The sequence below is a fragment of the Melospiza melodia genome, chromosome 8 (assembly GCF_035770615.1).
Source record: "Melospiza melodia melodia isolate bMelMel2 chromosome 8, bMelMel2.pri, whole genome shotgun sequence".
Lineage (NCBI taxonomy): Eukaryota > Metazoa > Chordata > Aves > Passeriformes > Passerellidae > Melospiza > Melospiza melodia.
The window spans coordinates 11,482,730-11,509,097 of record NC_086201.1 but is presented as its reverse complement, the minus strand read 5'-3'; the positions used below and the strand labels follow the sequence as shown (position 1 = coordinate 11,509,097).

Sequence of the window (26,368 nt, the reverse complement as noted above, 5' to 3'; positions counted from 1 at the left end):
AAAGGAAAGGGATGGGGAGCCAGACTTGATGCTGACGCTCCTCCGCAGATTCAGCAGCTCTGCCTGCCACTCTCCTGATGCACTGGAAGGCACAAGCTTCTGCCTACTCCTAACTGATAAAAGCAGGACTTGGGAACATTCCTGTCTCCCCACCACTTCAGTACAGCTCCCTGAGAGCAAGCAGAGCCTCTGAGAAGCTGCTTCAGCACCAGTACACCCGACCAACATTTGCAGCCCAGGCCAGCTTTTGCAATGTCTACATGAACACACTCGACTGCAACCAGAGCTGAGAGCAGCAGCTCCTTAGAGCTGGGGAGAAATACCCATTCCCACTCACATCACACTCATTTTGGCCAACACTGGCAGAGGGAAGTAATGGCTTCCTGACAATCAAGCCCATTTGGTTTTTACCCCCAGTTTTAAAGAGAATAAACACGGTAAATGAAAAGCAGCATTTCACTTTTCTCAGGATCATTGTAGAAAAATCTTATTGTATCTATTATGATCACTCAAGACCAGTGACGCCAAAGGCAGCATTGAAAATGTTTGGGGTTTTTTTAAGATGCAAAACCAAAAACTAGGGAATAATATGAGAAAGGTTTTACTTTAAGAGAAAAAATGCTTGTTCCGTAATTTTTAGAATGCATGCTCACTGGCAGTAACTTATAATACTACTCTGCACAGATTTGTGTATGATCTAGACAGGATTAGTTCCACTTTTTTGGCACAGTGGAAACAAAGGCCAAGTACACATGAGGAAGCTGACTGCAGGTGGTGCAGAAAAGTCAGAATTAGAGCAAATGCCAGAAAATGTATCAGAGTATATGGATTTCCTTTATTTAATCACCATCACATTAGGCCAAATTCTGCTTCCGGCTCTATACCTGTAGGATGGAGGGGAATCCAAAAGCATGCAGAACTTTGCAGGACTTTTTAAAGTTGCTATTATCTCAGATTTTTTTCTATATCGTTTCAAGTGAGCATGGAGAGGTTCCAGTACATCAACTAGTAGCCTATTTGACAGATACTTCAGTACAGCATATGGTTTCCACATGGCTGGCTAACATAAACAATTCAGACTGATATTTAAGCTTCAAATAAATATTTAAGCTTCAAATAAATACAAGCACAGTCTGAATGCTTGATTTACAAGTGGAAAGCTCCAATTCCTGAGATACATCAATTTCTTGGGCCTCTTTCACCTGTCCTTCAAAGCCTCCATTTAAGAAAACCATGAGCTTAAGGAAAAAAGTCACGGGAGAAAAGTATCAAAACCAAAAATATGTCACAATTTATAAAATATTAATAGTCAGCAGGGCTTCTGTTTTCCTGAAGCTTGTTTCATCTACTCCCCAACACCTTTAAAAGAAAAGGTAGATCTTCATTCCTTCATCCACGTTCCTCCCCACAAGGAATCATCATTAGGTATAGCAAATAGAGCAGTCATACTCAGAGAAAAGCAGACAAAAAGGTAGAGTGAAGACATTGCTGAAACTTTCCTTCCTTTTGTCATTAATTACTTCAGCCTACTAAATCTGGTATTCATATTTCAGAGGCAACATGAAACTCCAAGCAAGCAGGGGAACTTTAATGTGCTACAAAGAAGAAAGCCTCTTTCTCAAAGTGCTTGCAATATAAATAATGCATAGCACAGATAAAAATAATTACTATTATTTGACTATATTATTAGACTTTATAAAAAAATAAGCACAAATATCTCCCTCCTTCTCTTTTAAAAGAAAAAGGGCAGTTAAAAAATACTAGTAGTTGTGTCCCAATCAGTTTAAGACATTGCTGCCCAACCCATTTTTATTTGGCCTCAGCCAGTGCTGCTGTTCACTTTCTCCCCATGGCTCAGCACCCTTTTTCAACCCTCCTCAGGTCCCTGCACCTAGGTAAAACTTTAACCTGTCATCCAGCCATCCAAAACCATCTGCCATGACTGAAAGTTGGACTTAATAATTGATTCTGATCACAGCTGGTCATTTGACTGCTTTAGTAACCATGCTCTTTTCTTCCCACATATATGTTCACAGTAGAAGACTTCCACAGCTGGTCTGTCCAAGAAGTAACAATGAAAGAAATCAGTTTTACCACATAAAGCTACTTACTGCATCACATAACAATATGTCAGGATCAAATAGGAAATTCAAATTGAAAAAATGTGTTTGGCAGACCAGTAAAATCTTGATTCATCTAATCTGAACTCTGCCAGTTTCTCTGCTGTATCTCCTGTACCACTTGACTCTAATCCCGACACCATCTCACCCACAAGAAGAACTAAAAAAGGGACTAAGGGCAGACTTGTTTTTGACCTTAATCTCTTAGTTTTAATCAAGTTCAAAACTTGCTAAGAGGTGGTGGAAGCTTTGAATAAACATTCACAAGCAAGCAGATTTCCTCTGGTTCAAGGGCAAAGTCTGTCAAGTGAAAAGGAAGGATGAGTTTGCCTCAGGACTCAGATGCACGATCAAATTATTGCTGCTTAACAAGTTATAAGACACCCGCTGAGCCAAAGCAGCAGCCCTTGAGATGCTATTAAACTATGGCAAGTGTAAGGTAATTTAATTTAACTTAGCCCTAAAGAAAGAAAATTAGGCCAAGCAGAATCACTCACATTTACCACAAAGAATACAAACACTCACCACAACCCAGCTAACATCTTACTCTGGATCTGCTCATTAAACACTCCACAAAACAAATGCTGACCTAAACAGAACTGGAGACATTAAAAACCAAAGGGGTTCCCATGCAAAAGCTGGGAATGCTGATTGCAGAAAAAGCCTGGCACAGCCATTTTCACCACTACTGGGGAAAAGAAGTCACAATCACTCATCTTTTCTTAGCATTTCTCACAGGTGATTCTGCCAAGAGAAGCTGATGTGGAACAAGACTGAGACAGAATGGTGAGCATGGCTGGTATAAAGTCTTTTCTCATTCAGAAAAGTTACTGGAATCATTATCATCACAGAATACTAAAACCCAACTGATTTCCATCCATACAGACTTCTGGATTAAGACAGGCACATCTACTGCCTCCATGCAAGACTTAAAGAAGTCAATAAGTCAAAACAAAAAAGAAAACTCTTTATTAATACAAAGAACCATTTTCTAAGCAGCTTGAGAACTCTCTTTTCCCTGAGGCAAGTCTGGCTGGCACAGTGACTTTGTACATCTGTGACCCTGAGAGATCACTGCAATGATAATTCAAACGGACAGATTAGATAGCAGCTTCTTCCCTCTTGCATTGCTTTGTCTATGCTGTAGAGAGATGTGTCCCTTCATATGTGACATTTACACTTTACTCCTAAACAGCAAGCTGTAAAGTGCAGTCCTTGTGAAGGCTCAGCTCCTAGAAGCAAGCTGTCCCCTTTTCAGCAGGCTGCTTATGATACAAACACAGAAATCACCAGGAGAACCAGACTCCACTACACCGTGCTTCTGCTTTGCTACGTTGTAAAGATGAGCATAAACACACCTTGAGATGAACAGTTCCTACTTTTATTTCAGTTCTAGGATATACAATTCACTGTAAAGCTTGAACTAAATAACCTTAAAACTTAGGAGGATTTTTACTACTTGAAACACTGAAACACTGATTACCCAACAGAGACAAAATCTAGGTAACCAGGGCTTAGTATGGCGCTTGATGTGCACTGCCTGAGTTAAAGTTTGGGGAGATGGAAATAGGCTCTGGAAATTACAGAGGAGAGGCAGAGACTAAATTTCTACACCAGGAAGGACAGATAGTGAGTAGAGAAGGGAATACAGAAATTCTGGTAAAACACATATGACAGGAATTCACACACTGTGCTTTGTGAGCCATCCCAGGAACTGGTGCATATGCAACTTCTTACTTGTCAGATCAAATAACGTCATGCTCAAAAAGCAAGAAGCAGGCATCCCTTTCAGTCCAGCAATTCAATTAAATACTTCCTAGTGACTGAAGCCATGATTCCTTATTCCCCATTACTATAAAGTCACTCCCCACAGTTCGATGTCAAAATCAAATATTACTAAAACAGTATCAGCCCAAGAGATAATTTGAATGTCATATTTTCCCACTAACAGTTGCTTCTTGGGTGGCATTTTTTAAGTTGCCAGACAAGCTCAAAGCCTGGCATAACTATCTAGGGTGATTCAAGGATGACCAATTCAGATCTTCTCCTTGTTCAGGCATGTTATGGCATGTACTGAAATGCAGGAAGGCTTTTAGATCCACCTGCTCTCTGGAACTTAAAGGACAGAAATCCTTGTATTCAGGGGTGTGGGAGAACAGACAGAAATAGAGATTAAATGGATTCATATCATTGTAATATCCTACCACTTAGGAACAGAAGAGAGCACATGAGCAGTCAACTGCAAAACCAAAGAGCTCAACATCTGAGCATAAATCCTAATCAGGAGCAACAACAGAAACTAAGAGATTGCTTTAATCCTAAAGAGGCTTCTTTCATGGTTATTCAACAAAATAAAATAGGGATGAAGTCTGAGACATCTCTACTTTGGAAACTCTGCAACAGGTTCCCAGGTTGAGATAATGGTCTTCAAGCACTTACTGGACCTTTTACAGTGCAACAGCACTGATGAAATCTTTCCCTGAAACCAGGTTTACAGTAAGTGATGACTGAGAAGAAGAATTTGTTTTCTAAGTTTGCTCTGAAGATACTGATCCCAAGGTAAGTATCTGTACCCACCAGGTCACAGAGGTGGAAGAGCTGAGGGAAGGAAAGCTCTGTGAAGCACCTCTGAAATCAAAGTATGATGCATCCTCACATTTGCATGATTTCTTATATCTCCATTTTATTAAGTCTTTATTTTTAGACCACTTTGTTGTCATCTTCCACTCACTCCACATAGTTGAACAGGAGAAAAGGCATGACTCAGAGAAGAGGAGGTGCAGAAGAGCACCATTTCTCTTTCAAAAGACACAAAGTGGATGACTTTTCTTTGTAAGGGTGAGGCCACCCAGTGAACACCCTGCTGCCAGTCCTCACTCAAATTATGATGCTCTGTAATACATCTGTGTACTGAGTGACAAACAAAAAGTCCAAGTTCAAGGTTATTAAAGGTACTTTGTCTCTCATGGGCTGTAAGGTGTCCAGACACACTTAGAATTTACATTCCAGAGCAGGAACAAAAGAAAATAACACATGTCAAAGAATTCAAATATCTTATTTTAAACACATTTCATTTCAGACACAGGAATTGAGAGAATTAAAAATATGGGACTAAGTTGTTAAAAATGAAATGTGGGTTAGAGAGTAAAATCTAACAAGGAAAACAATGGTTCTTCCACATCATTCATTTCACAACAGCTTCCAACTCCCATGTGCAAAGCAAAACACACTTGTATTATATACAGGTAAAATATATTTGCTGGTTTGTATTTATTAATTGTGTAGTAACATCAGGATTCCAGGTGACACCAAGACCTTCCTTCTACCAGCTAAAAGAGATTCTGAAACCTATATTCAAATGATAACAACTAGTCATGGACTTTATCTGAGAGTTTCTTTTCTGAACCTTCAATTTTGGGGCTTTCACAGTGACTCACAGGAGTGCAAATCCATTTGTCCAAAAGCACACTTGAACCAGTTGTAAAAACTGAGAGTTACAACTCACTATTTCTATTAATTCCTTCACCAAGTAAAAGGATCTTGACACTCAAGTAAATTATTTGGAAATTATAATACTGCTTAAGCTCAACAGTCAGATTCCAGACTCTCATGCATTTGCTTTACATTTTCACAGATCAGAAGCAGGAGTGACCATGTGTTACACTCTGTGTAACCAAGTGTTAATACTCACTTTGACAGGCAGGATTACTATCTGTTGACACACTGAAAAATGCTCACAAACTCCATGACTGAAACACTATCAGGTATGGAAGTGGTAATACCACAGAGAAGGTGTGAAAGCAGAGGCAGATATGAGCATCAAATTAGCAGATTTTATTATTAGCAGGTGTTTCCAGGCATTGCTTAGACTATCCAAAGAACCAGTATGAAAATTTTAAAAATTTGCATGAACAGCTGGCTGTAACACAAAGAAAATAAAGAAGTGTATCTTTACACTTCTTCAAGTGTAAAGTAGTTGCACATCAGAAAATGTCAAACAGACCAAGTTGCAGAAGAAAAAGCCATATAAATCTATCTCCAGCCAGTTCAGTAATTTTTAGCAGACTATATAGGCTGCTGCTGTCTTGTTGTTTAACACAAATAACAAGGAATGCTCATAGGGCACTGCCATCTGTCAGCAGCTGTTACTGAAAACCAAACATGGGGCAAGTGAGCAGTTCACAGCACTCTGCCTCCAGATGCAAACAAAATTCAGAAGAAATAGGAATAAACTGTAGGGGGAAATAATGTCTTATCAAATCCTTAAACCCAAATTCTGTGCTCAAATGTACATAAACCTTCAGTATTTCTGGAGAAGACAAGTATCAGTCATAGTTTGACCACTTCATTCCTTTCACAAGAAGGAGTGCTGAAGGTCCTGTACACATGCAGATACTATAGAAGTAAGAGATTCCTGTCTAGGCATGATTATTCCTCAAATGTGGCCAATTGCTTTACCAGGTATCAGTTTATTCAGACAGAAAAAAATATTTGAAGCCTCCCAAAACATGAGAGCAGGATCAGCCTGGTTCATCTGAAGCTTCCACCATTAACCAGCTTGAGCCACCTGAATTGCTCATCTCCACTACAGATCCCTTACCTTAATTTCAAGTAGCAAGAATTATTATTTTGTCCAGACTGGAACTGAATGGCTCAGTTCCACAACAGCTCTTTACTATTTGTCCTGCTGTGGCTGCCTGCAGCAATCAGTGACCAGCAGCATCCTTTTACATTGGATATAGTGCACATCCCATCAGCTCCCTAGATGTTGTCAAACACTGAATCCATGCTTAGAAACCACAAGCCAGCCAGGGAAGCAAGCTTTGGACCATTAGCCTGCATATTAACCAGCACCCAGGGGCCTTTCAGGCCAGCTAAACTGTGTCAGTTGAGCTAAAAAGATGAAATTACACTCACACTGCCCCTCTGGTGAGACTCTCTTGGCATGATTTAGTCTGAAGAGCCTGTGAAGGGATGAGAACAACTTTGCCTCCTGGCACTATGGAGAGGAGAACCCCTAAGTGTCTTACACACCTACATGAACTTCTCCATTCATGGCTGATTCATGTCCCATTCTTGTTTAGGCTCAACAGGTAACAAGCATGGCTCCTGAACAACAAATGACTGAGAGCTCAGCAAGCACCCTGCTAGAATTAAAAAACCCATAAATTAATCACACCACAAACTAAAGATGGTGGCAAAACTTAGGAATTTCAACTTTCTAAATGAAAATTTCAAACTCAAAGCAATGACAACAAATCAGCCTTAGGCCTGTCCATATCCCACTCCTGCAAGCACACCACCATGCTGGCAAATCATCTGGTTCTCTTTAGCAACCATCTGTGCTTGCCTGCACTTAAAGAAGAATTAGCAAACAGAGGAACTGGCACATGAGAAGCACAGCACGTAACAGACAACTACAGATTCACTTTTAGATTTGCTCAGAGATTGAAAGCAAGTAAGATCAGATTTTTTAACTGGGAGGCAGGAATTTCAATAAAACCTTTACATAAGGATGTCCATAAGAAGTCAATGCTTCAATTAGCATAAACTCAAATTGTCTGCCTTGCCTCTTTACCCATGCAAAGCTTCAAGGCTGCCCACTCTCTCCCCTTTACAGTCTGGAGACTGAATTGATGAAGCCTTCACTGAAAAACAGAACCAAGAAGATGGGCTGGAGAACTTCCAGTCCCTCTTTTTTAATAGTAATTTTGTGTTAAATTTTTAAATATTTGAAACAGGGTCCTTCTAATTCATCTGGAAAGCCTCTCCCACTGACACAAAGAGCCACTGATAATTCCTGCTTGGAATAGGAGTGGATTTGTTGAGGTGATCTAGGTTAGTCATCTAGATTACATTTAAACCAGGCTTACTTAGCTTCCTTTACCAAATATTACACAGAAAGAAGGCAAAAAACCTTATTGAGATGAAGAAAATAAATTCAAACATCCTGAGTTATATTTAGGTTGTCTACATAGGGAAGAGGAACACAGAGCTCTGTCTGCAAAATAAAGGTGCCATTACAAGTTAAGTTTCAGGAGACTCCTAAGAATAGTATTTTGAAGAATGGCATGAAGATTAAATGGAACAAAATACAGCTCACCTACCAATTTGTAGCAAACTGCTCTTCACATAAACAGTTAGAATATATCCACATTTAAATATCAAGGCTTAAATTCTTAATATTAAAATCTGCATCTTAATGCTTCACTGAAAATGCCTATGTGCAACTTGACAGCCACACTGATGACAGACCAATAAAACTAAAGTGAAGCATTATCACCCATTCTAGCGTAACACCAAATCAGCAGAGGATGTGCATTAAAGGATTCATGCTGCCATTTATAGAGGTGCCTCTGTGGTGGCTTGCAGCCTTTTCATGCTGACATCAGGTTGTGTTGTTAGCTGAGGTCACATTCTCTTCTGCCTTTAGCCCTGTTACCACTCGTGATAAACTGGAGAGCTGAATATCAGACACAATCTCAAATGACACTTGCAAACCTTGCCTTCAGCTCACTGACACACACAGATAGAAAGTACTGAGTAAAACAAACACTGAATCAATCTCAAGATCTTCCATAACTGCATCCTACAGGAGGAAAAATGAAATAATGGCATAATTTAGGTTAAAGGGATCTCTGAAGGTCAAATGACTCAACCTCCTTTTGAAAGCAGGGCTGACAAAGTTGTTTTGCTCAAGAACACCTCCAGACCAATTTTAAAAATCTCCACGGATGAAGATCCTCTGGGCAACCTCTTCCAGTGCTTCACACACTATCTTCAAAGTGAAGAAAAATATCAACACATAGGAAAAAACCCCAAGCATAAGGCTGTCCTCTCAGTCCCTAAATTATGTGGACTGCTGGAACTTGCATAAAACCAACTGAAAACCTCTTGATGAAAAAAACCTACTTCTAATTCAGAGGTTTTCTGGAATTAGCAGTCTATGCGTTATAGGTACAGGAAAGTCAAGATTCCAGCCCAAAATGTACAAGATGAGCTGCTCATCACAGCTTTTTACTGGCATTTATCCTGTGTGCAGTGTCACAGAAACCCCCTGCATGCCATGAGGGAACAGAGATCACCTGCTTTCAAATAGTGGTCAGACCATGGCTGGCCAAGGGTGCAGAGCACCATCACACACAGTTCAGGTACATTCTCACATCTAACTGGAACTATTTACTGTTTTTAGGGCACGGTAAGCATGGTGTTTCAGCTGGCTCTGTGATGCAGCCTTCCTGGGAAGAAGCTGTGGAAAGGACCAAACATGACATGCTCCCACAGGAGGCCCTGAGGGAACGCTCTGCTGCAGCTGATGGAGCGCCTGGCCTGCTCTACAGAAAACACACAGGACCTGGCACAGTCCAACCCTGTCACAAAGCTGCCAGGGGCCCAGTATTCTGCCACATCTCCCACACTTTCAGCAGACTGAACAGAGCTCCTTATAATGTGCTGCTGCAGACAAGAAATAGTTAGGACAAAAATAGGGACAAGCCTGCTTTAGAGCCCATGAGAATAAATAGGCTTCAGGGAGTGCCATGAAGGGAAGCAGCAAGCACAGAGCACAACGTGCATACAAAGACCTACAATACAGAGGCTTTGGAGAAATCCCACTGCAGTGAGACAAAATCCAGTGCACACATCAAAAAGAAAAGGAAAAAAAAAAAAAAAGACATCTGAGGAAAGCACTAGAGACAAGTATGGAGCTTCTTAAGGGGGAGGGAGCAGAGAATAAGTTTCAGCATGCTGGTGCATAAATATTTTGCCTGTGGAAGCTTGGAATCAGATCTTATTTAAGTCTCCAGTGAAAAGGAGCGTGACTGTCCCTCCACATCACAGCAGCTCTATGTGATTAGAACCCTCTGCAGACTCAGCTCCTGCCCAGCACAGAGCTCAAACAGCAGGAGCATAAATCGGAGCTGAAGTGCACTGGCAGAGCTGCAGCAGGGAGAAGTGTGCCCAGCCCTGCCTCTCCAGGGCTGCCTCTGGGATTGCCCCTGATCCCAGCAGGAGCTGGGGGGAGCTCAGGGGAAGAAACAGAAATGATGGAGAACAGAGTTAGACCCATTCTTCATAAAGCTGCCCTAATTAGAAATGTCAGGCCTCATTATGAGCCAGCTCTCACCAGACAGGAGTCCCATTGCTGGGCAGAGACGTATGTGGGAGACATGCATTTCTTAAAGATGTACACATCCTTCCCTACCCACACCACAGCCAAAGGAACAGCCTCACTGCATGGGGGTGAAGGCAGCACCATGCTGCCAACTGCACAAACACTAGCAGAACCAGTGTCAACACTGTTTCATACCTCAAACTCCTGTCTACCCCTTCGCTGTGGAAGGCTAGGAGCACTCATGCCTAGAATACTCATAACAAGGCTTTTTATAACATAATCTACCAGAAATTTACATAGGGCACTGTTCATCTCCCATGGAAATAATTAGAAAGAGTCCATTAGTGTCAAAGGGAGCAGATCTGGAATAAAAGAATAGTGTAAATTTCTCTCTTCTACCTCTGCATTAGCATTCACCTCCCAAGAAGCCCAGATATGTCTCATATTCCTTAGACATCAGCATCTGCACCTCATACCAGACACATCTATGTCAAGCATCTAAAGGATTTTGTTGTGCACTGACAATCTCTGAGAGAAGGCAGGTTAGGTGTGTCACAGGAAAGGGAACAGCTCTGGAAATGTGGTTGCTACAGGTTTTGCAATTCCTGAAAAAAGCAGTTCAGGTAACACTTCACAGTGAATGAGGTATTTCTCTCTTCCTCTGTAGTGCATTGTTTATAAATTTTGATAAAATTCACCTGGCTTGAATCTGAAAGCCACCTGCAAAGCAGCAGCCATCAGCTGCTTTCCTCATGAAGATTTTTCTGCAGTGAGATCCCTGCAGGCTACACGTGGGGTGTAAACCTAGCCAGGATTATTCAGGGCTCTCTGCAGCTTTGGGGCTGCAGGGGAATAAACAAAAAAAGATACTCAAACTGCTTAGCACAATGCAACAAAAGGATTCTTTTGACAGAGCAGCAGGGCAGAATTAATTTCTTCAGCAGGCAGAGGAAACCCAGTCATTATGCAGTATTTGCTGTCTTAATAATACAGAAATAGGATGCATTTACTTATTATAGCTCAGTTTTGTTCTATTTCACATCACTGTATTTGAGCTACAAACAAAATACTTCAGCCAAACATAACAGAGGAGGAAGGCAGTGTATTGCCAGACCAGGGCCAAGTACAGACAATGCCTTCCCTGTACCTCCCTCTGGAGTAACAAACCAGCACTTGTCCACTCCTGCATTTTGGAAAAAGCTCCTCTTCATGCCCCCCACTAATATGGCTGTAAGGGCAGGTTTTGTTCCACCACTGCATGTTAAAACTGGATATACCATCTGTATTAGTAAGTCTTCCTCAGAAATGGGCTCAGCAGTCTTATCTCATCCAGCCTAAGGTCAATGATCTGAAAATGGAAAGTAGGTACAAGAAGACCTTCAAGCTTCCAGGTATTGGGTCTCAGGTTCTTTAGAAATCAAGCAGGTGCTCTTCAGTCCAGACTCTTTATTAAAACCTCCCAGTTATGGAAGCTGCAGCTACTGTGGTTACAATATACAGGGACAGGGATGTTATTTGTTGCTGGTAGGAAAAACATGTTTCGTGAACTTCTGCTGCCCATAAAAGCCTATTTTGTATTTCACCAATTACCACAGAGTGACTGCTGTCCTCAGAGGCTGCTAATTACAGCAGCTAAACCCAGTCCACTTGTTACATACTCAACCTGAAAATAAGTCTCATAAAATAAATGAGAGCAGCAGCACAGAATTTATCAAAGTGCTTCACAAGAGGGGTAAGAAATTTCATCTCTTCCTCAAGCAGTCTTTGGCTACCACTGAGGCAGCTGATTAAGGACAGCAACTGAATTCTAACTGGGACAGTGATTCTATATAAAAACAGCCCAGAGCATTCATTTAAAAGTAGTTATTAGGAAACTACTCTCCAGCACCCAGCCAGCATACAGAAAGGAAAAAGAAAGACACCTACTCCTCCGCCACTTTCTTGGAAACTGAACTATTTGTGAGCCTCAGGCAAGGACTTCGATGCCAAGAACAATTTTGTAATTATTGTCATAGAAGCAGAGAGCTTGTGATACCTTCACTTGTGCTCACAGAAGTACTCTACTATGTACCCCCAACAAGTGTTGAAGTTGGTGCGTGTGAAACACAAATAACCCAAATAAACTTCACAAATCTGCACAGTGTACAACTTTGGGATATTTTTTACTCCCACCAGATTGCCCTCCAGTGTGCCAGTCTTCCTCTATGATATTTGACTAGCCTGTACTCCCATCTCTCAGAGAACTACTGAGAATTAAAAGCTTGACTTAAAATCACTGCTGTGTTGACAGCGACCAATATGTGTGTGCACAAGCATGTGTATGAACCATCCTACTGATGAACTTGCCCCTGGAAGATTCTGTGTACCATAAACAAAGCTAAGTGATCAAAACCATAAGATTTAGTTAGTCCTTTCATGTAAAAATGTCACTGAAGTTAATATTGCTCCAGCTTTGACTGCAAGCTCTTTCTGACAGAACAACTACAAAGGAGAGCCAGCTGGGAAAAACAGCACAGGAAAACACCACTAAACTGGTGCAAAGACTTTAATGACCACTGCAAATTTAAGGCTTTGTTTTAGAGGTGAAACCAACCTGACACCAAAACAGGTGAAAGAATTTGAAAGAAAAGATCATAGCAAAGAAATCAGCAAACTACTAAGCATTCCTGAACTGTGATCACCTCCACAGCTGTTCCAGATGTTACTGCAATTTCCTTGGGAGGGAAGGGTTTAGGATTTTTTCATTCTAATTCTTTATGAACACAGCCAATAAATTCATACTTGCCATGGTTCTAAGTTGCATGTGTTTCCTGAGGCAGCCACTGAGTTTGCTCAGATACACATGGTACTTTACCAATGGGGAAGAAAAGAACAGGCCCTGCATGAAGAAATTCATCTCCAGATGTGCAGGACATTCATGCATTTAACTTCCATCAGTAATAATGGAATGGTGCACATTAATCTTCTACTCATGAAGCCCACACTAAACAGCAGCATCTCATCCTTTAACAGCCCACTCCTTCAGCCTGTATTTATGCATGTCTGTTAGTGATGCTGGTAGTAAAGTGGTTCTGCTTAATTACACCAAAGCTTTGCCAAAACAGCATTTGTGTGTTCATGTGTTCATATAAAACCATTGGGCTCAGGGGAAGTGATGAAACAACCAAAGGAACTCTGGTCTTCTCTGCAAGGAAATCCGGGATCAAGGTACTTTGGATTCAATCCAGAATTCACAATACACTAACAACTTACACACGTACTTTTCTTCTGACATTTGCTGCTACTACAATTCAGACAACCAGCAGTGACCTGGAGGTCAGACATTTCCCAACTGATAAGATCAGCTAGACCACTGCCCCAGGCTCTTCATTCTACCAGCTGATCTTTTAAAGCTGAGAAGTTCCCAGCATGATGAAATCATCACACTTCATTGGCAACAACAAATACATGCTTGCTTTCTGCAATAAGCAAGGAAGTACATTAATTATTTAACACAATTCCAACTTTGGAAAAATCATGGATTAATCTCAGCTCCTCTTCTGAGAGACAGGAGGAGCCAGAGTACAAAGGTCTCTCAGCTGTAGATAGTACAGGTGATGCAGTTCATGAGGAAAAGAACCAGCCCAGACAGATTTCTGTATTAATTTCCTGGCATTGGGAGGCATTTACTGATGGTGAACAAGGAACACCACATATATGTATCCACTGCTTCCTCTGAAAATACATGCAGTAATTGCCTTGGAAAACAGTGTTCCAAAAGCATAAAATAAAGATCTGTCCACATTAATGGCACATACTGTAGCATGCAGTATTGGTTCCACAGCATTCAATTTGCCCAGGAGATTTCCATGTTCTGTTACAAAAAACCTGCCAATTAACTCACACCTTGAGATAGTAAATATCAATACAAACCCAAGGTCTATAAAATTTGGATACTGACCACCTCAGACTCCCTAAAATTAGTCTACTACATCCACAGCGTAGGAAGGATTTCAAAAAGACAACAGGTACACTGAATCGAGAGAAAAAGGGGAAGAAAATGCAGATTTTACAAAGATGGCTAACAGAAATCATCTCCTCTGAAAGCTCAGATGAAAAGCACAGGCTTCTTATATACCAAAAATACATACAATATATGCTTCCCTCCTTTAAATTAATTCTTCACAGGTGAACAGATACAGAGCTCCTCTGCCTTTTCATTTCACCAAGTCCCAATCCAGTCTCACCGACTACCACAGACATCCTGTTACAGAAACGCAGTTGAAATACAAAAATACAGGTTTAAAAAAAGTGATATCTCTATTTGGTACATTCTTGGAACTATGATTCAATGCTAATTCAAAGTACTCATAACCAATTTAAATAGCCTTCCCAACTGGTGCTGCAGAAGGAAACAGTTAAGAAATGGAAGTCTCAGTGATCACTCAAAAACAACACAGACCAGCAGGGTTTCTGAAAATTCATGTCCTTCACCTCTCTCAACCTGTTCTGGTCCCTTACTTATGCACACTCTCTTCTTCTTCACCCCATCAAACAGACCATTTATCATATTTTATACAATCTTAAACTGAGCTTGATGACACCAGGCTACAGATGCTTGCAGACTATTTATTTTAAGTTCCACTTTTACTGCAATATTGCTTCAGTCTCCACACACCGTTAAAAAGAAACCGAGCAGTCAAAACTCAGCCATGAACAAACAAACACATCCACGCGTGTGGCACATTCATTAGCACCTACCTTTCCCTGTAGTCATTATTCTCTTCTCTGCAGTGCTGGGGAGCTGCTGGAGAAGGCTCTGTGCTGGGGAGCAGCTGTCTCTCAGTACATGTTCCTCAGCAACTTAATCACCAGCAAACTCGCCAGCCTCCTACACCCCTTTGCTGTGTGACCTAGCAGGCGAGTGCCAGCTCTCCTCCAAAATAAAAGCCTGTTCAGCATGAGCTGAGCTCCATGTGCCCCCCTGTGCCTGCCTGCTCACTCCCCTCCCCTTCTGCACGAGAGGATTTCAGCAATATGCTTATTTACAGAGCTGTCAGAAAGGGAGCAGAGCTCCTCTTGTCCATTTATACCTTCCACAAGGGTGAACTATCAATTAATGGTGTTCATTCAAATATCACTCACACATTACTGCTCTCTCTCGGCCCACACAGGTGAAGAGGCATTTATTTGCTTTTTTCATGCCTGAAAATGCTGAGTCAATGAAACCAATCTTCTGTTTCACTTTGTATTCCAACGTGAGAACTGTATTAATAGAGAGCAAGCCATAATGGCAATTTAATTGCACAAGAAGGTATGAATGCAAAAACGCACAGTGCAGCATTTACTGTTCTCCTGGACAATTGTTACTCCTTCCCATCTGCAATTCTGCTGCTTGGATTTGTGTTGACAAACAAACAATATTCCACCCTCAGATGCATGGCACCACTTGGCAAATGTGGGTGGTTTTCCTTCATATAATAAATATGAAAATAGTTTCCAATGACTCAGCTTTATTACCAGCAAAAAACAGGAATCTAAAATAGCTCCACTTTTCATCTATTTAACTCCAATTTCACAACTTCACAAACAGAATTCATTTAGTAAATAGCATATTTGTCTTATACACCCTCCCAAATATAGTAGTTCTACTGAAAAATAGCATTGCTCCCTCTTCATAAGTTTTCAGTAACTGAAATTACCATGTCTTTTATTTCAGCACTGTTTTAATTAACTTGCTTACTCTTAGAACACACACTCATGCAGTCAGCTACCAAAATTGCATCCTCCCCTCACCTTACTCCACAAGTACCCGTGGGAGAGATCTCAGCTCCAGAATTCCGGCTTTAAGATCCTGCTTTGATTTCCTTCCAGCCCAAGACCACTACCACCTCCACTGTCTCTAAATCTTGCTCTTCTGAATCAAAATTCAACATCAACAAGAAAGTTCAATGCCTTCCTTTGCCACAGGAACACCACCACAATATCCCTTCCAGCACAAATATAAATGCATCTCACAAAAATTGTGTGACTTACATTAAAAAAATGAAGGTTTGCATCATATTAGGATAAACACAATGATGAAAAGCATAAAAACTACACTGAAACATTTTGGTTGCTAAAAACTTTGGTTTGGGTCATTGGTTCCTATCAGCCTGTATTTTTCAGAAAATAATTTATTTTATTCTTAATCTTCCCTGAAACTTGATTATAACGTCTTCTGGAGTCCAGATCTGATTCAAAGTCAACTCAAATCTATGGAAAACCTGTACAGTTTCTGTAAAGGCCCTTCCAGACAATACCAAGGAAACCCATGAATTTCTTGGAGTCTCTGTCCAATAGCCTCTCTCTGTATCACATCCAACTGAAGATCATCACACAATGCCACTCAAAGACAGCAGCTGACTAGCTGGCAATTACTGGCTCTTTCATGCTGAAAATGTATTTGTCCCAGGGGAATAAGGCATCTGCATAATTAGCAAAAGCAGTTACACAGAAAATAATTAGCTTGCTGAAAGCCCAAAGGGGGAAAAACTATAATTTTTGCTTCAAGAGGCTGACTAATTATATGCCAAATAACAAAACAGAGATGCACTGAGAATCATCAAGAAATCCAGCATGGATTTTAACTTCATATTCTAGCTGTAAGGGCTGCTGGTAGCCTAGCAACAAGCAGCATACTTGGGCGTGCCAAAACCTCCTCCGACTTAATGAAACACCTCAGATTACTATGCAAACCTCCCCCACCCCACTATGCATTTGATTCTTGTACTAAATGATAAAAACAAAGCCTAGCCAAAAAAACAATCAAACAATTCAAGATAAACTCAAACAAGCACTAAAGGACTATAGTATAGAAAGATAAGCCAAAACAAAACATGAATTATTTTCAGAGACTTGAAATTCTGTGTGATTAGAGTTGACTCATTAGATTTCTTCTGTGGGTTAAGAGAATGTCCTATTATTTTAAGCAACTTTTCTAGTAGTCTGTGTAAGATTTCTGTTTGTTTGTGCCTTGGAAACCACTAGATATGAAAACTTTAACAAGTTAGAGAAACTCACTAATCTTCAAAGTACTGCTGACATACAGAGAGTGCTGCTGCAATTCCTTCCCTTTACTTGGATCCTCAGTGACCTGGCAGAGGAAACTGTTATCCCAAACAGCAGTCTCAGAGGCAAGAGACCAGTTTTTACTGTTTTGCACTGTTCCAGAAGCCACACTGCTGTCCCAGCTGCCCAGTAGCACTGTGTTCTGTGGTAAGAGAGGTTTGACAACCACTTTCAGTCTTGCTGTGATTAGCACAACTCTGGTGCTCAGTTATGAGTGACCTTTCTGCCAACAGCCTGCTCTTGGTTACCCACAAGAGAAGCACATTCACACAGTCACCCACCCAACCACTCTGCCAGATTCAAAGGGTTAACAACACTGAGCTATTTCCACTATTTCCTGAGAAAGGCAAATCTTTTGCATGTGCAATATCTATCACCATCCTCCCTGGTGACTCTGACAACTGCTGAAAGTGTCACCTTTGTTCAGAAAGTGTCAGGGACACAAGAAACCTGACAAATTTAGCTTGTCTTTCTCTCACAGGTCACAATAAACTTGTGACTGTGGGTGAAGATAAGGCTCCTTTTGCTGGCTTACACAATCTCAGACAGATAAACTGAAAGTTGCACAGAGCTGTTGACACACAAGATAGGACGAGCATGTAACGCTGTATTTGTGCTGTGCTTGGAGGGCAAGGAGAAGCAACAAACAAACAAACCTATGGCACTAAGGGAAACCAAACCCTCCCCTCAAACACACACAAAAAATGTTAACAAGTAATGTTATCATTGCTAATTTCAAAAATGGGAAATACTTTAATTCTGCAACTATAGAACTTATAGAACAACGTTTTCATTTCTAGGGAAGATGAAAATGTTCTGGCAGACCAATAGAAGATCCTAGCTTTGCTCTCTTTGACCCTTAACACTACTCCAGCCTCCTCTTCCCCCCAGACCTTTTGTCTTTCTGTCTCAATGTTCATACAGGAGATTCTACTGAGGATAAATCCACTCCACACACAGACTCCAGAGATTGCATTCTGCCACAGCACAAAGCAAGAGCAGGGAGGCATCAGGAGATCAGGCTAAACAGAGTGCAGAATACAGGAGTACTTGTGTTGGGAGGTACTGAAAGCCTGTCCATGGAGTCAGAAGATGGGGATCATGACATCTCAGGACCTCACTGCACAAAAAGGGTAAATCTTTCACTGAAACAGTGACAAAGTGGTATAAAAGAAAAAATAATTTTCAATTAAGCCTTAAAGCAGAAGATCTGATACACACCAGTGCTTCAGATGTAGCAATACATCTCAGATCACAAGTCTGCCTCCTAGAAACACCAAACAACAGCAATCTACATAGTACAATGATGCATCGAATTGCTTTTTCTTTTTTTGAAAGTTCATTCTATTCCACTGCTAGCAAGACAAAAAATCCACCTTAGCCTAGCCAAGCAGAAAGCAAGGAAGTTGAGTCAGCAGTAAATCTGTTTCAGTCTGAGTAGGGGTTTCAGAGAAATCACCTGGAGGCTGGGAACCTAAACAAGTTTGCTAAGGGATTAAATATTTACTTCCCCTCCCACCTGTTAAAAAAGAACAAGGACATTTGTTTCTCAACTGCACTTTTTTATCCCTGTAAGGCTCATCCACCTGGACATACAAAATAGTCCCATGTTATGCAAAAGTGTAATTTTAACCCATTCCATCACAAAGAAACTTGTACTAGGTCTTCATCATTCCCAAACATACAAGATAATACATCACATTTCTGAATAATCCAAACTATAACTTCAGGATTTTCAAATCAGGTAATTTTATTGATTCTGCAGGGATGAAGTTTACTGTGTTGTAAAATGGTTATGGCAAGAAGAATGGCGCCCAGAAGTGAAAAAGTTTTTTTTTTTCCTATTTAAAAGAGAAAACACCTTTCTGCTCTTGACTTTGAAGAGCATGGTGGGAATGGCTGGGACATCATCTCCCCTGCTCCTGGCCCTGCAGAGGGTGTGAGCTTGATAGGAACACAGTGCTGAACTCAGGTTCCTCATCTGCTCTACTCAACTGTCAGCAGAAAGATGCATTTCCTCACCAAGGATTCTCACAAAAATCTACTGTTAAACAATACTTATTCAATTTATAATACCTGTTAAAATTATTTCCTAGCTGATAAGCTTATCTGCAAACACAGTAATAAACACTTGTTACTACAGTAAGCTTCTTACTACTACTTGTTACTACTAGTCTCAGACAAGACAGACAGAATTAAGGCTCAGATTAAGGGTCTCTGGCTATCAGTCCCAAACACTCAAAATATGCAAATTTAGTGTCCTGCTTTGGGACAGATTTGGGAGGAATCCCAAACACTTAGGAACTGCAAAATACAAACAACATGAGCTTTAAACAGAACACTGATGCATTATTGTGTACACTCTCTGTGCCTTTTAGGGCATTAAACTGAAAAGGCAATTCTTCTCTGAAATTACTATTTAATTCACCTTATGAACAATTTACATGCACATGGACTTGAGAACAGGAGATGTATTTCCCTAATGTAACTCTAGAGGACAAGAAGACAGTTACAGCACCACCTTCTCTTCTAGAAACTTAGGCTTCCTTCTCCTTCTGATACTACAAAAAGACAGCAGACAAACTAAACATCCATTTAATTTATTGCAAAGGCACTGTGTATATTTCTGAACAATCACCATTCCTGCTTCCCCTAACAGAATGCTTGCTGTATATCCATTTGAATGCCTCACCAACTGAAAATTGCTAAAAGCACCAAACAGAGAATACTTCTACTCACCAACTGAAGTCTGGACCATGTTTCCAGATTTTTGGACCTCATCGAATTTTGTAAAAATTACATTCAACCTGTTTGAAAAGTAAAGAAATACACAATTAACAACCGAATTTATATTTTAGGAATATCAGAATCATAAAATCCCTAAGGCTGAAAAAGACCTCTAAGGCCATCGAGTTCAACCTTTAACCCAGCACCACCTTGTTTACTACTGAACCATGTCCTCAAATGCCACATCCACATGGCTTCTGAACACTTCCAGGGATGGTGATTCCACCACTTCCCTGGGTAGCCAAATTCTAATATCTTGTGATCTTATAGAAGAGATTTGGCTTCACTCAGGTCATTGGGAGCACTGTCAAAAATGTCAGCAGAAAATGTCAAGCCAAGGAAGTTATTTTAATATCTTAAAAAAAAAAAAATCAACACACAAAAGTGGAAAGGAAAACCTGAGATATAACTGAAAATACTACATTACTGAAGATGTGATAAGGCTAATTGTAGACGCATTTCCAGTTCATCACCACTTTTTCTATCTTAGTTATTTACAGAAATACCACAAAACACACCCCTAAAAACCAACTTGACACAACATTTGTCTCTGGCCCTGACACCTTCCCATTTATGTCACAGGTCCACCAGAGCAGAAGATTCTTATCACATCTCATCATTCCTTCCCAGTGAGTTTATTACTTTAAGGCACATTGTGGGAGCAGATGTTTCCACTGGAGAACAAGAGGCAACACCAACCGTGCTGCCTCCACCTGCATGTGCCCCAACTCCAAAAGCAGCTCTTCCCTCTGAGCACTGGCAAGCTGCCATCTACTCCATCCTCAGGGCTAACCATGCTCTGCCCTGAGCACTGGAGGCAAGATGCAGAGCAGCTTTCTAATGCACCTCAAACAGCAGAAGCAGAGGGACATGGCTTTAGTTTTGACATAAGATTGGTTGCTTTTTGTTTGAGGTTTGGTTGGGGGGCAGGGAAGGGAAGCTGCTTTTTTTTCTTAAATAAAATATTAAAATGGATTATTTTGTTTGTGTGTTTTTGTTGTTTATGACAGCCTAAGCTGCATAAACAAAAGGTACTCTGAAGTGTCTCCTCCCTGCATATGCAGAACATACAGGAAAAATATTAATTCCCTTAATCTTGATCATCACTAAGTAAATCTGAGTGTTTATCAGATTAAAAATAAAAATAAAAAATGAAACAATGATCCTGGGAAAAGGTTCAATCATGAGGTTCCTGAAGTCTTCAGAAGGAAGGAAGGGAATAAAAAGCAGCCCAAAAGTAGTGAAGACCTAAGGACATTCCCAGCTTACCGAGACTGGGGTAATCCTTTTTTACTGAGATCAGCCCTTACACGTTCACCAACATGTCTGTAAATTTCCACAAGGCTGTTTATTGCTGCATCTCGAACCTGGATGTGAGACATGAGAGAAATCAACCATCTTTACAATTTAAATTAATAAAATCCCTAATAAGTCCTACATTAGAGAACTAAATTTGTCTATTTCTCAGCAACAACAGCTGCCACTATACACATTAGCACACAGCTCACGAAGGAGTTTCCAACCCTGTCTTTCACATGTTAACAGTATCAGCAGGTAATTGAATTGAAAAGGCAGTGGAGGTGTAAGATGAAAGGTTTCATGCAAAAGGGGCTTGGCTGCCTTTGCCAAACTCCTCCCATTGTATACAACAGGTATATTTACTGGATGAAAAAAGTATAGAGACACAAACAGACCTTATATTAGTGGGATAGTATCAAATAAACTGATTTTTAATGCTGTCTTAAAAACTTACATTTCTATGTTGATAACAAAACAGGGAGGCAGGGAGGAGTATTCAATCACCTGAGTCACCATGAATTTTGCATATTTTCCAAACTGATTTGCAAGAAATTGCTGAGCACATCCTTCCTTCCAGCCAACAGAAGAGACATAAATCTGATTAAGTGTCACCTTTCTGTACTTAAACCCTTCCTCCACTAGACATAGCAGGCAGAGAAGGTAAACAAAGTGCTCTGCCTACAGAAACACCAACTGTGCAGTTCTGCTTCTCAGAGGATGGCCCAGCAGCTACCCCCACACACACCCCAGGACTGGACAAGGAATATCCTGAGACACAAGCCAGAATTGCCTGTGGGTGGGAGTCAGAGGGCAGGCACACGTACCCTGCCTCCTGGCCAAAGAAAACCCCAACACCTGACTCACACCCACCCTAGCACCCTGACTCGTTCTCCTGCCCGCTCAGCAGGTCCCTGCCAGCCTCCAAACCCCTCCTGCACTCATGCCAGCCCTCACTCAGCACTGCTGCCCATCAGCCCCATTTGCCACCAGTGCTGCTGGGCACAGCAGGCTGTGGGCACCCTCTGGTGCCCCCAGTTTTGGGTACACAGACCCCAGCCCAGTAATCTGCAAAGATTGCCCTCCCTGTGTGCACAGCTAAGCAGAGGCACAGCTGCAGGACTGTAAATCTCAAGAGGCAAGGCAAGAAGCCCCTACCATCATACTTGGTTTAGTCAACCACAGCAATAATAAAGCTTTAGTAATTTTATTTTTGAAGGAGTTTAAGTATTGTTGTCACACCAGATGCACATTGGGTTAACTCAATCACGTCAGCTGAAAACAACAAAAGCGCTATTTCTGAAAAGGGCTCTGGTGGAACAGCTTCCACATCCACAACAAAAGAAAAAAACTGGACTTGACCGGGAATTGTTTCTCCCCTCTGTCCGAGAGAGGGCAGCAGTGACCGAGCCCAGCGAGTCTCGCAGCAGCTCCAGGGGAGCGCCGGACCAGCCCCAGCCCAGGGCAGACACTGTCCCACCCAGAGCTGCTGTCACAGCCATTTCTGTCTGGGCAATTCAGGCACAGGCTATCTGGGGATGAGGGCCCAGACCCAGGAGAAAGGGAAAGACATCAGCCTGGTTTCCCCCTGCAGCTGGATACAGGACAAGGAGCTGTGGCAGGCACAAGGAAGAGGGAACACAGAGGAAAAATGTCTCAGTGCCCTCACCGACTTTCCAATTCAGCTCACCTATGGAAAAATGTCTCAGTGCCCTCACCAGCCTTCCAGTTAATTCAACAGCTCACCTATGGCAGCACCAAGGCACCTGTGTGCTTAAGCCATAAACTCAGGATTTCCTTGGAGGGTAACAGCTTGCTTAGTCCCAGCTCAGAACTACAGATGACCCTAAACATTAAATTTCTTGGAGTAATGAGTTTACCATCCTGCACTGGCACAAGCAGCAAGGGAAGGCTGCTTCACTCTCAGTCCTCTTAGCAAGGGGAGACCCCGACAGCCACAGAAATCTGGCCAACTCCCCAGAGCAAACACAAACCCATTGTCCAGCTGGACACCCCACACCTCCTTCCAGCTGAACACCCTCCTCAGACCTGGATCACAGATGTGTCACCCGGGGTGGCAGAACAACCAACAACATTATCCAAAAACTGCCAATCCACATTACACAGCGAGTTTGAACACTACTTCTCCACCTCCCTCTTCTCACTAACCCCAAATCTAACTTGCATCTAATCCCAAACAAGACTAAAAGCACTAAGGAGTAACAGATTTTATTCCACTTGTATTTTCATTGGGTAGCACTGCTGATTAAAGGTTGTCTTCCCTCCTATTCAGAAACTGCCTGTACAACTTGAGGCAGTGCACATGGCCAGGCTGTCTGACTGGCCCCATCTGCCCTCCCTGCCCAGACTGGTTTCCCTCTGAAAGTGAGGGGTGCTGCACTGAGTCCACAGGGATCCCTGCAGCCTGCCCTGTATTCAGCCTCCAAGGCACAGGAGTTCCCTTCCCACAAAGGCTTCCCTCTTCTGTTCATCCCACCTGCAGATTCATGTTGTTCTGCTAAACCCTTGGAGTAACTGATATGCTGGTTTGGACATACTTCAAATTACACCTCTCCAAAACCAGCCAAGGGTTCTGTGTGCACAGCATTGTTCAGAGCTCACCACCAGCAGCACAATTAGCTCATTTACCAACAAGGCAAGCAGCACAACCTTTAGATGTGACTCACAGCAAAAGCTCACCTGGCTGTTTGGATCTCCAAGTAAGTTACATATATGTGGCACTATCTTACTCAGTGTTAAACTCTGAGCTCCAGATCTGGGAATAAAGAACAAAAAGCACCATTATGAATCAGAGCAGGCTCATGTACACAACACAGGTTTGCAGAAGGCTCTGACTTACGCATTGAGTGTTGCAATAAGGCAGAGGCAAATCCCTTCTCTTGTCCGAAAATTCTTGTGTTTGAATCCTCCCAGCATCCTGTCCCACACGTACTGAGGAAGACAGGAAAGAGAAAAAAACGAGATGGGGTAAGAAACAGATTCTGTCTTCCAGCAGACATACACCACATCACCTCTGGTGCTCAAATACAAGCTTTACACCAATCCAAACAGAACAGGACAAAAAGGAGCAAGATACTTTTAGATCTGACTGACTAATTCTTAGTTTTGTGCTCACTTCACAGTAACTCCCCTCTACCTAAAACAATGCTCATACTTACAGAAAGCAAGTACCTTCCAAAAACCTGGAACAATGGCTCTTGACATATATCCACCCCATCCTTGGGAAATCCATTGACATGCTCTTGTGTATCCTATCAGGCAATAGCCTTCCCAAGTAAAGTAAACACTTTATAAAAAGGTCTAGGGAGATGAAGTTATTTCAGACAGAAAAATGGCAGAGAAAACCTTCTGACACAAAAAAGGTTTCCTTTTTTCACACAGCCAGTCATTCATGCTGTGGAGGACTGCTGAACATACCTGAGGGTTAGCAGCTTGTTCCATGATTTTCAGCAGCAAGGTCTGATCCTGCTCCCTCACTGAGTCCTTAGAATCTCCCAGCCTATCAAGTAAACTTGGCAGCACTAAGGAAAGAAAACAGGAACATTCATATGCCTCTGGAAAAAACTAACAGTGGCAGAGCCCCTCTGCTCTCCCCCCAAAGCCCAATGGAGGCATCAGCCTCACTGCCCTTCAGCAGAGCATGAAAACCACCAAGAGCCTCCCAAGTTCTCTCCTGGGAACCAAGACAGCTCTGAGTCCAGCAGCCAGTGCAGGTGGTGGCAGTGATGGTGACACTCTCACAGAGACCCCTCACCTGTGCCAATCTGGGCCTTGAAGCGATCTTGCAAGCGGGACACCAGTGCAGAGATGATGTCAATCCCCAGGAGAACCACCTGCAAGCACAGAACAGGCAATGAACTAATGAACACTGCAACTGCCATTGCTGCTCAGTGCTAAATTCATGTATATAGATGTTCAAGGTACACAAACCATGTGCATAAACCGTTTCAGTATTTGCTGTAACTAGCATTCCTAATTCATTGCAATGATGACAATTATAATTAGAAAATGGTATGCACTAAGAGCTGCTTCATTATTTACTAGCAGAAATGAAACCAAACACTTTTATGATGTAACTGGAATTCAAAGAAAGACACCTAGTTTGAGAGAAGCTTCATGACAGGCTGCAGATCAGAAAACCTGCTCTGATTTTAACTGAGCTTACTTACTAAAAAAAGGTACCTCACATACTGAAAGCACTGTGCAAGCCTGTATGTGAAACACTTCACAAAACTCTATAGACCATGATCGTGCTGGTACAAGACACTTCTCCCTAGGTTTTTGGATAAGCACCGAGGTTAATCACCCTGGAAGCGTTAGGGACAGCCAGGCTCCTGAGGCGGTGCCACCGGGGCTGTTCCAGCACAGCCCAGCTGCCTGTACATACCCACAACTGAACATATATACACAGACAACCAGGGCAGCGGTGGCGGCCCCAAGCCTGCCAGACCCCAAGGAGTGTTTGGACAAGGCTCTCAGGCACATATGGGATTGTTGGAGCTGTCCTGTGCAAGAGCCAGGAACTGCAGCTGATGATCCTTGTGAGTCACTTCCAGCTCTGGATATTCTATGATACATACATGTATTTGCGCTCCGGTGTGTACACGTGCACAGCTGTACTCGTTGCGTACCGCTGTCGGTGCCGGGAGCTCGGTTATCCCCGCAGCCGCGCGTTACCGGAGCCGCGTCCTGCAGTGCTGCGGCCGCTCGGCAGGGGGCGCGCTCCATCGCCGCTGCCGCCGCGCGCTGGCCCCGCCCTCTATGCAAATCTGCGCCCGTCTGGCGCGGAGCACTCTGGGTAGCGGCGCCGCCGAAGGGTTCGAACGCGGGTCGGAGCCGCCCGGGCTCGCCGGGCCCCGCGCGGTGCGCGCCCCCGAGCCGGGCGTCGGGCAGCGGGCGGGCCGGGGGCGCGCCGCCCCTCGCCGGGACCTAGGCGAGGTTC

At 42.3% G+C, this 26,368-nt stretch overlaps 1 protein-coding gene across 4 annotated transcripts in view; it reads right to left on the bottom strand.

Moving 5' to 3' along the window:
• Nucleotides 1–26,368, bottom strand: part of CLASP1 (cytoplasmic linker associated protein 1) — a 170,674-nt gene that overhangs the window by 100,524 nt on the left and 43,782 nt on the right. For all 4 annotated transcript variants that reach the window (XM_063161787.1, XM_063161788.1, XM_063161789.1 and 1 more), the window contains exons 3-8: nucleotides 25,181–25,259; nucleotides 24,844–24,947; nucleotides 24,266–24,357; nucleotides 24,106–24,181; nucleotides 21,379–21,476; nucleotides 20,062–20,129 (exon numbers count right to left, since the gene is read on the bottom strand). In XM_063161787.1, coding sequence (XP_063017857.1) covers nucleotides 20,062–20,129; nucleotides 21,379–21,476; nucleotides 24,106–24,181; nucleotides 24,266–24,357; nucleotides 24,844–24,947; nucleotides 25,181–25,259 — 517 coding nt within the window. The remainder of the gene's footprint in view (nucleotides 1–20,061; nucleotides 20,130–21,378; nucleotides 21,477–24,105; nucleotides 24,182–24,265; nucleotides 24,358–24,843; nucleotides 24,948–25,180; nucleotides 25,260–26,368) is intronic.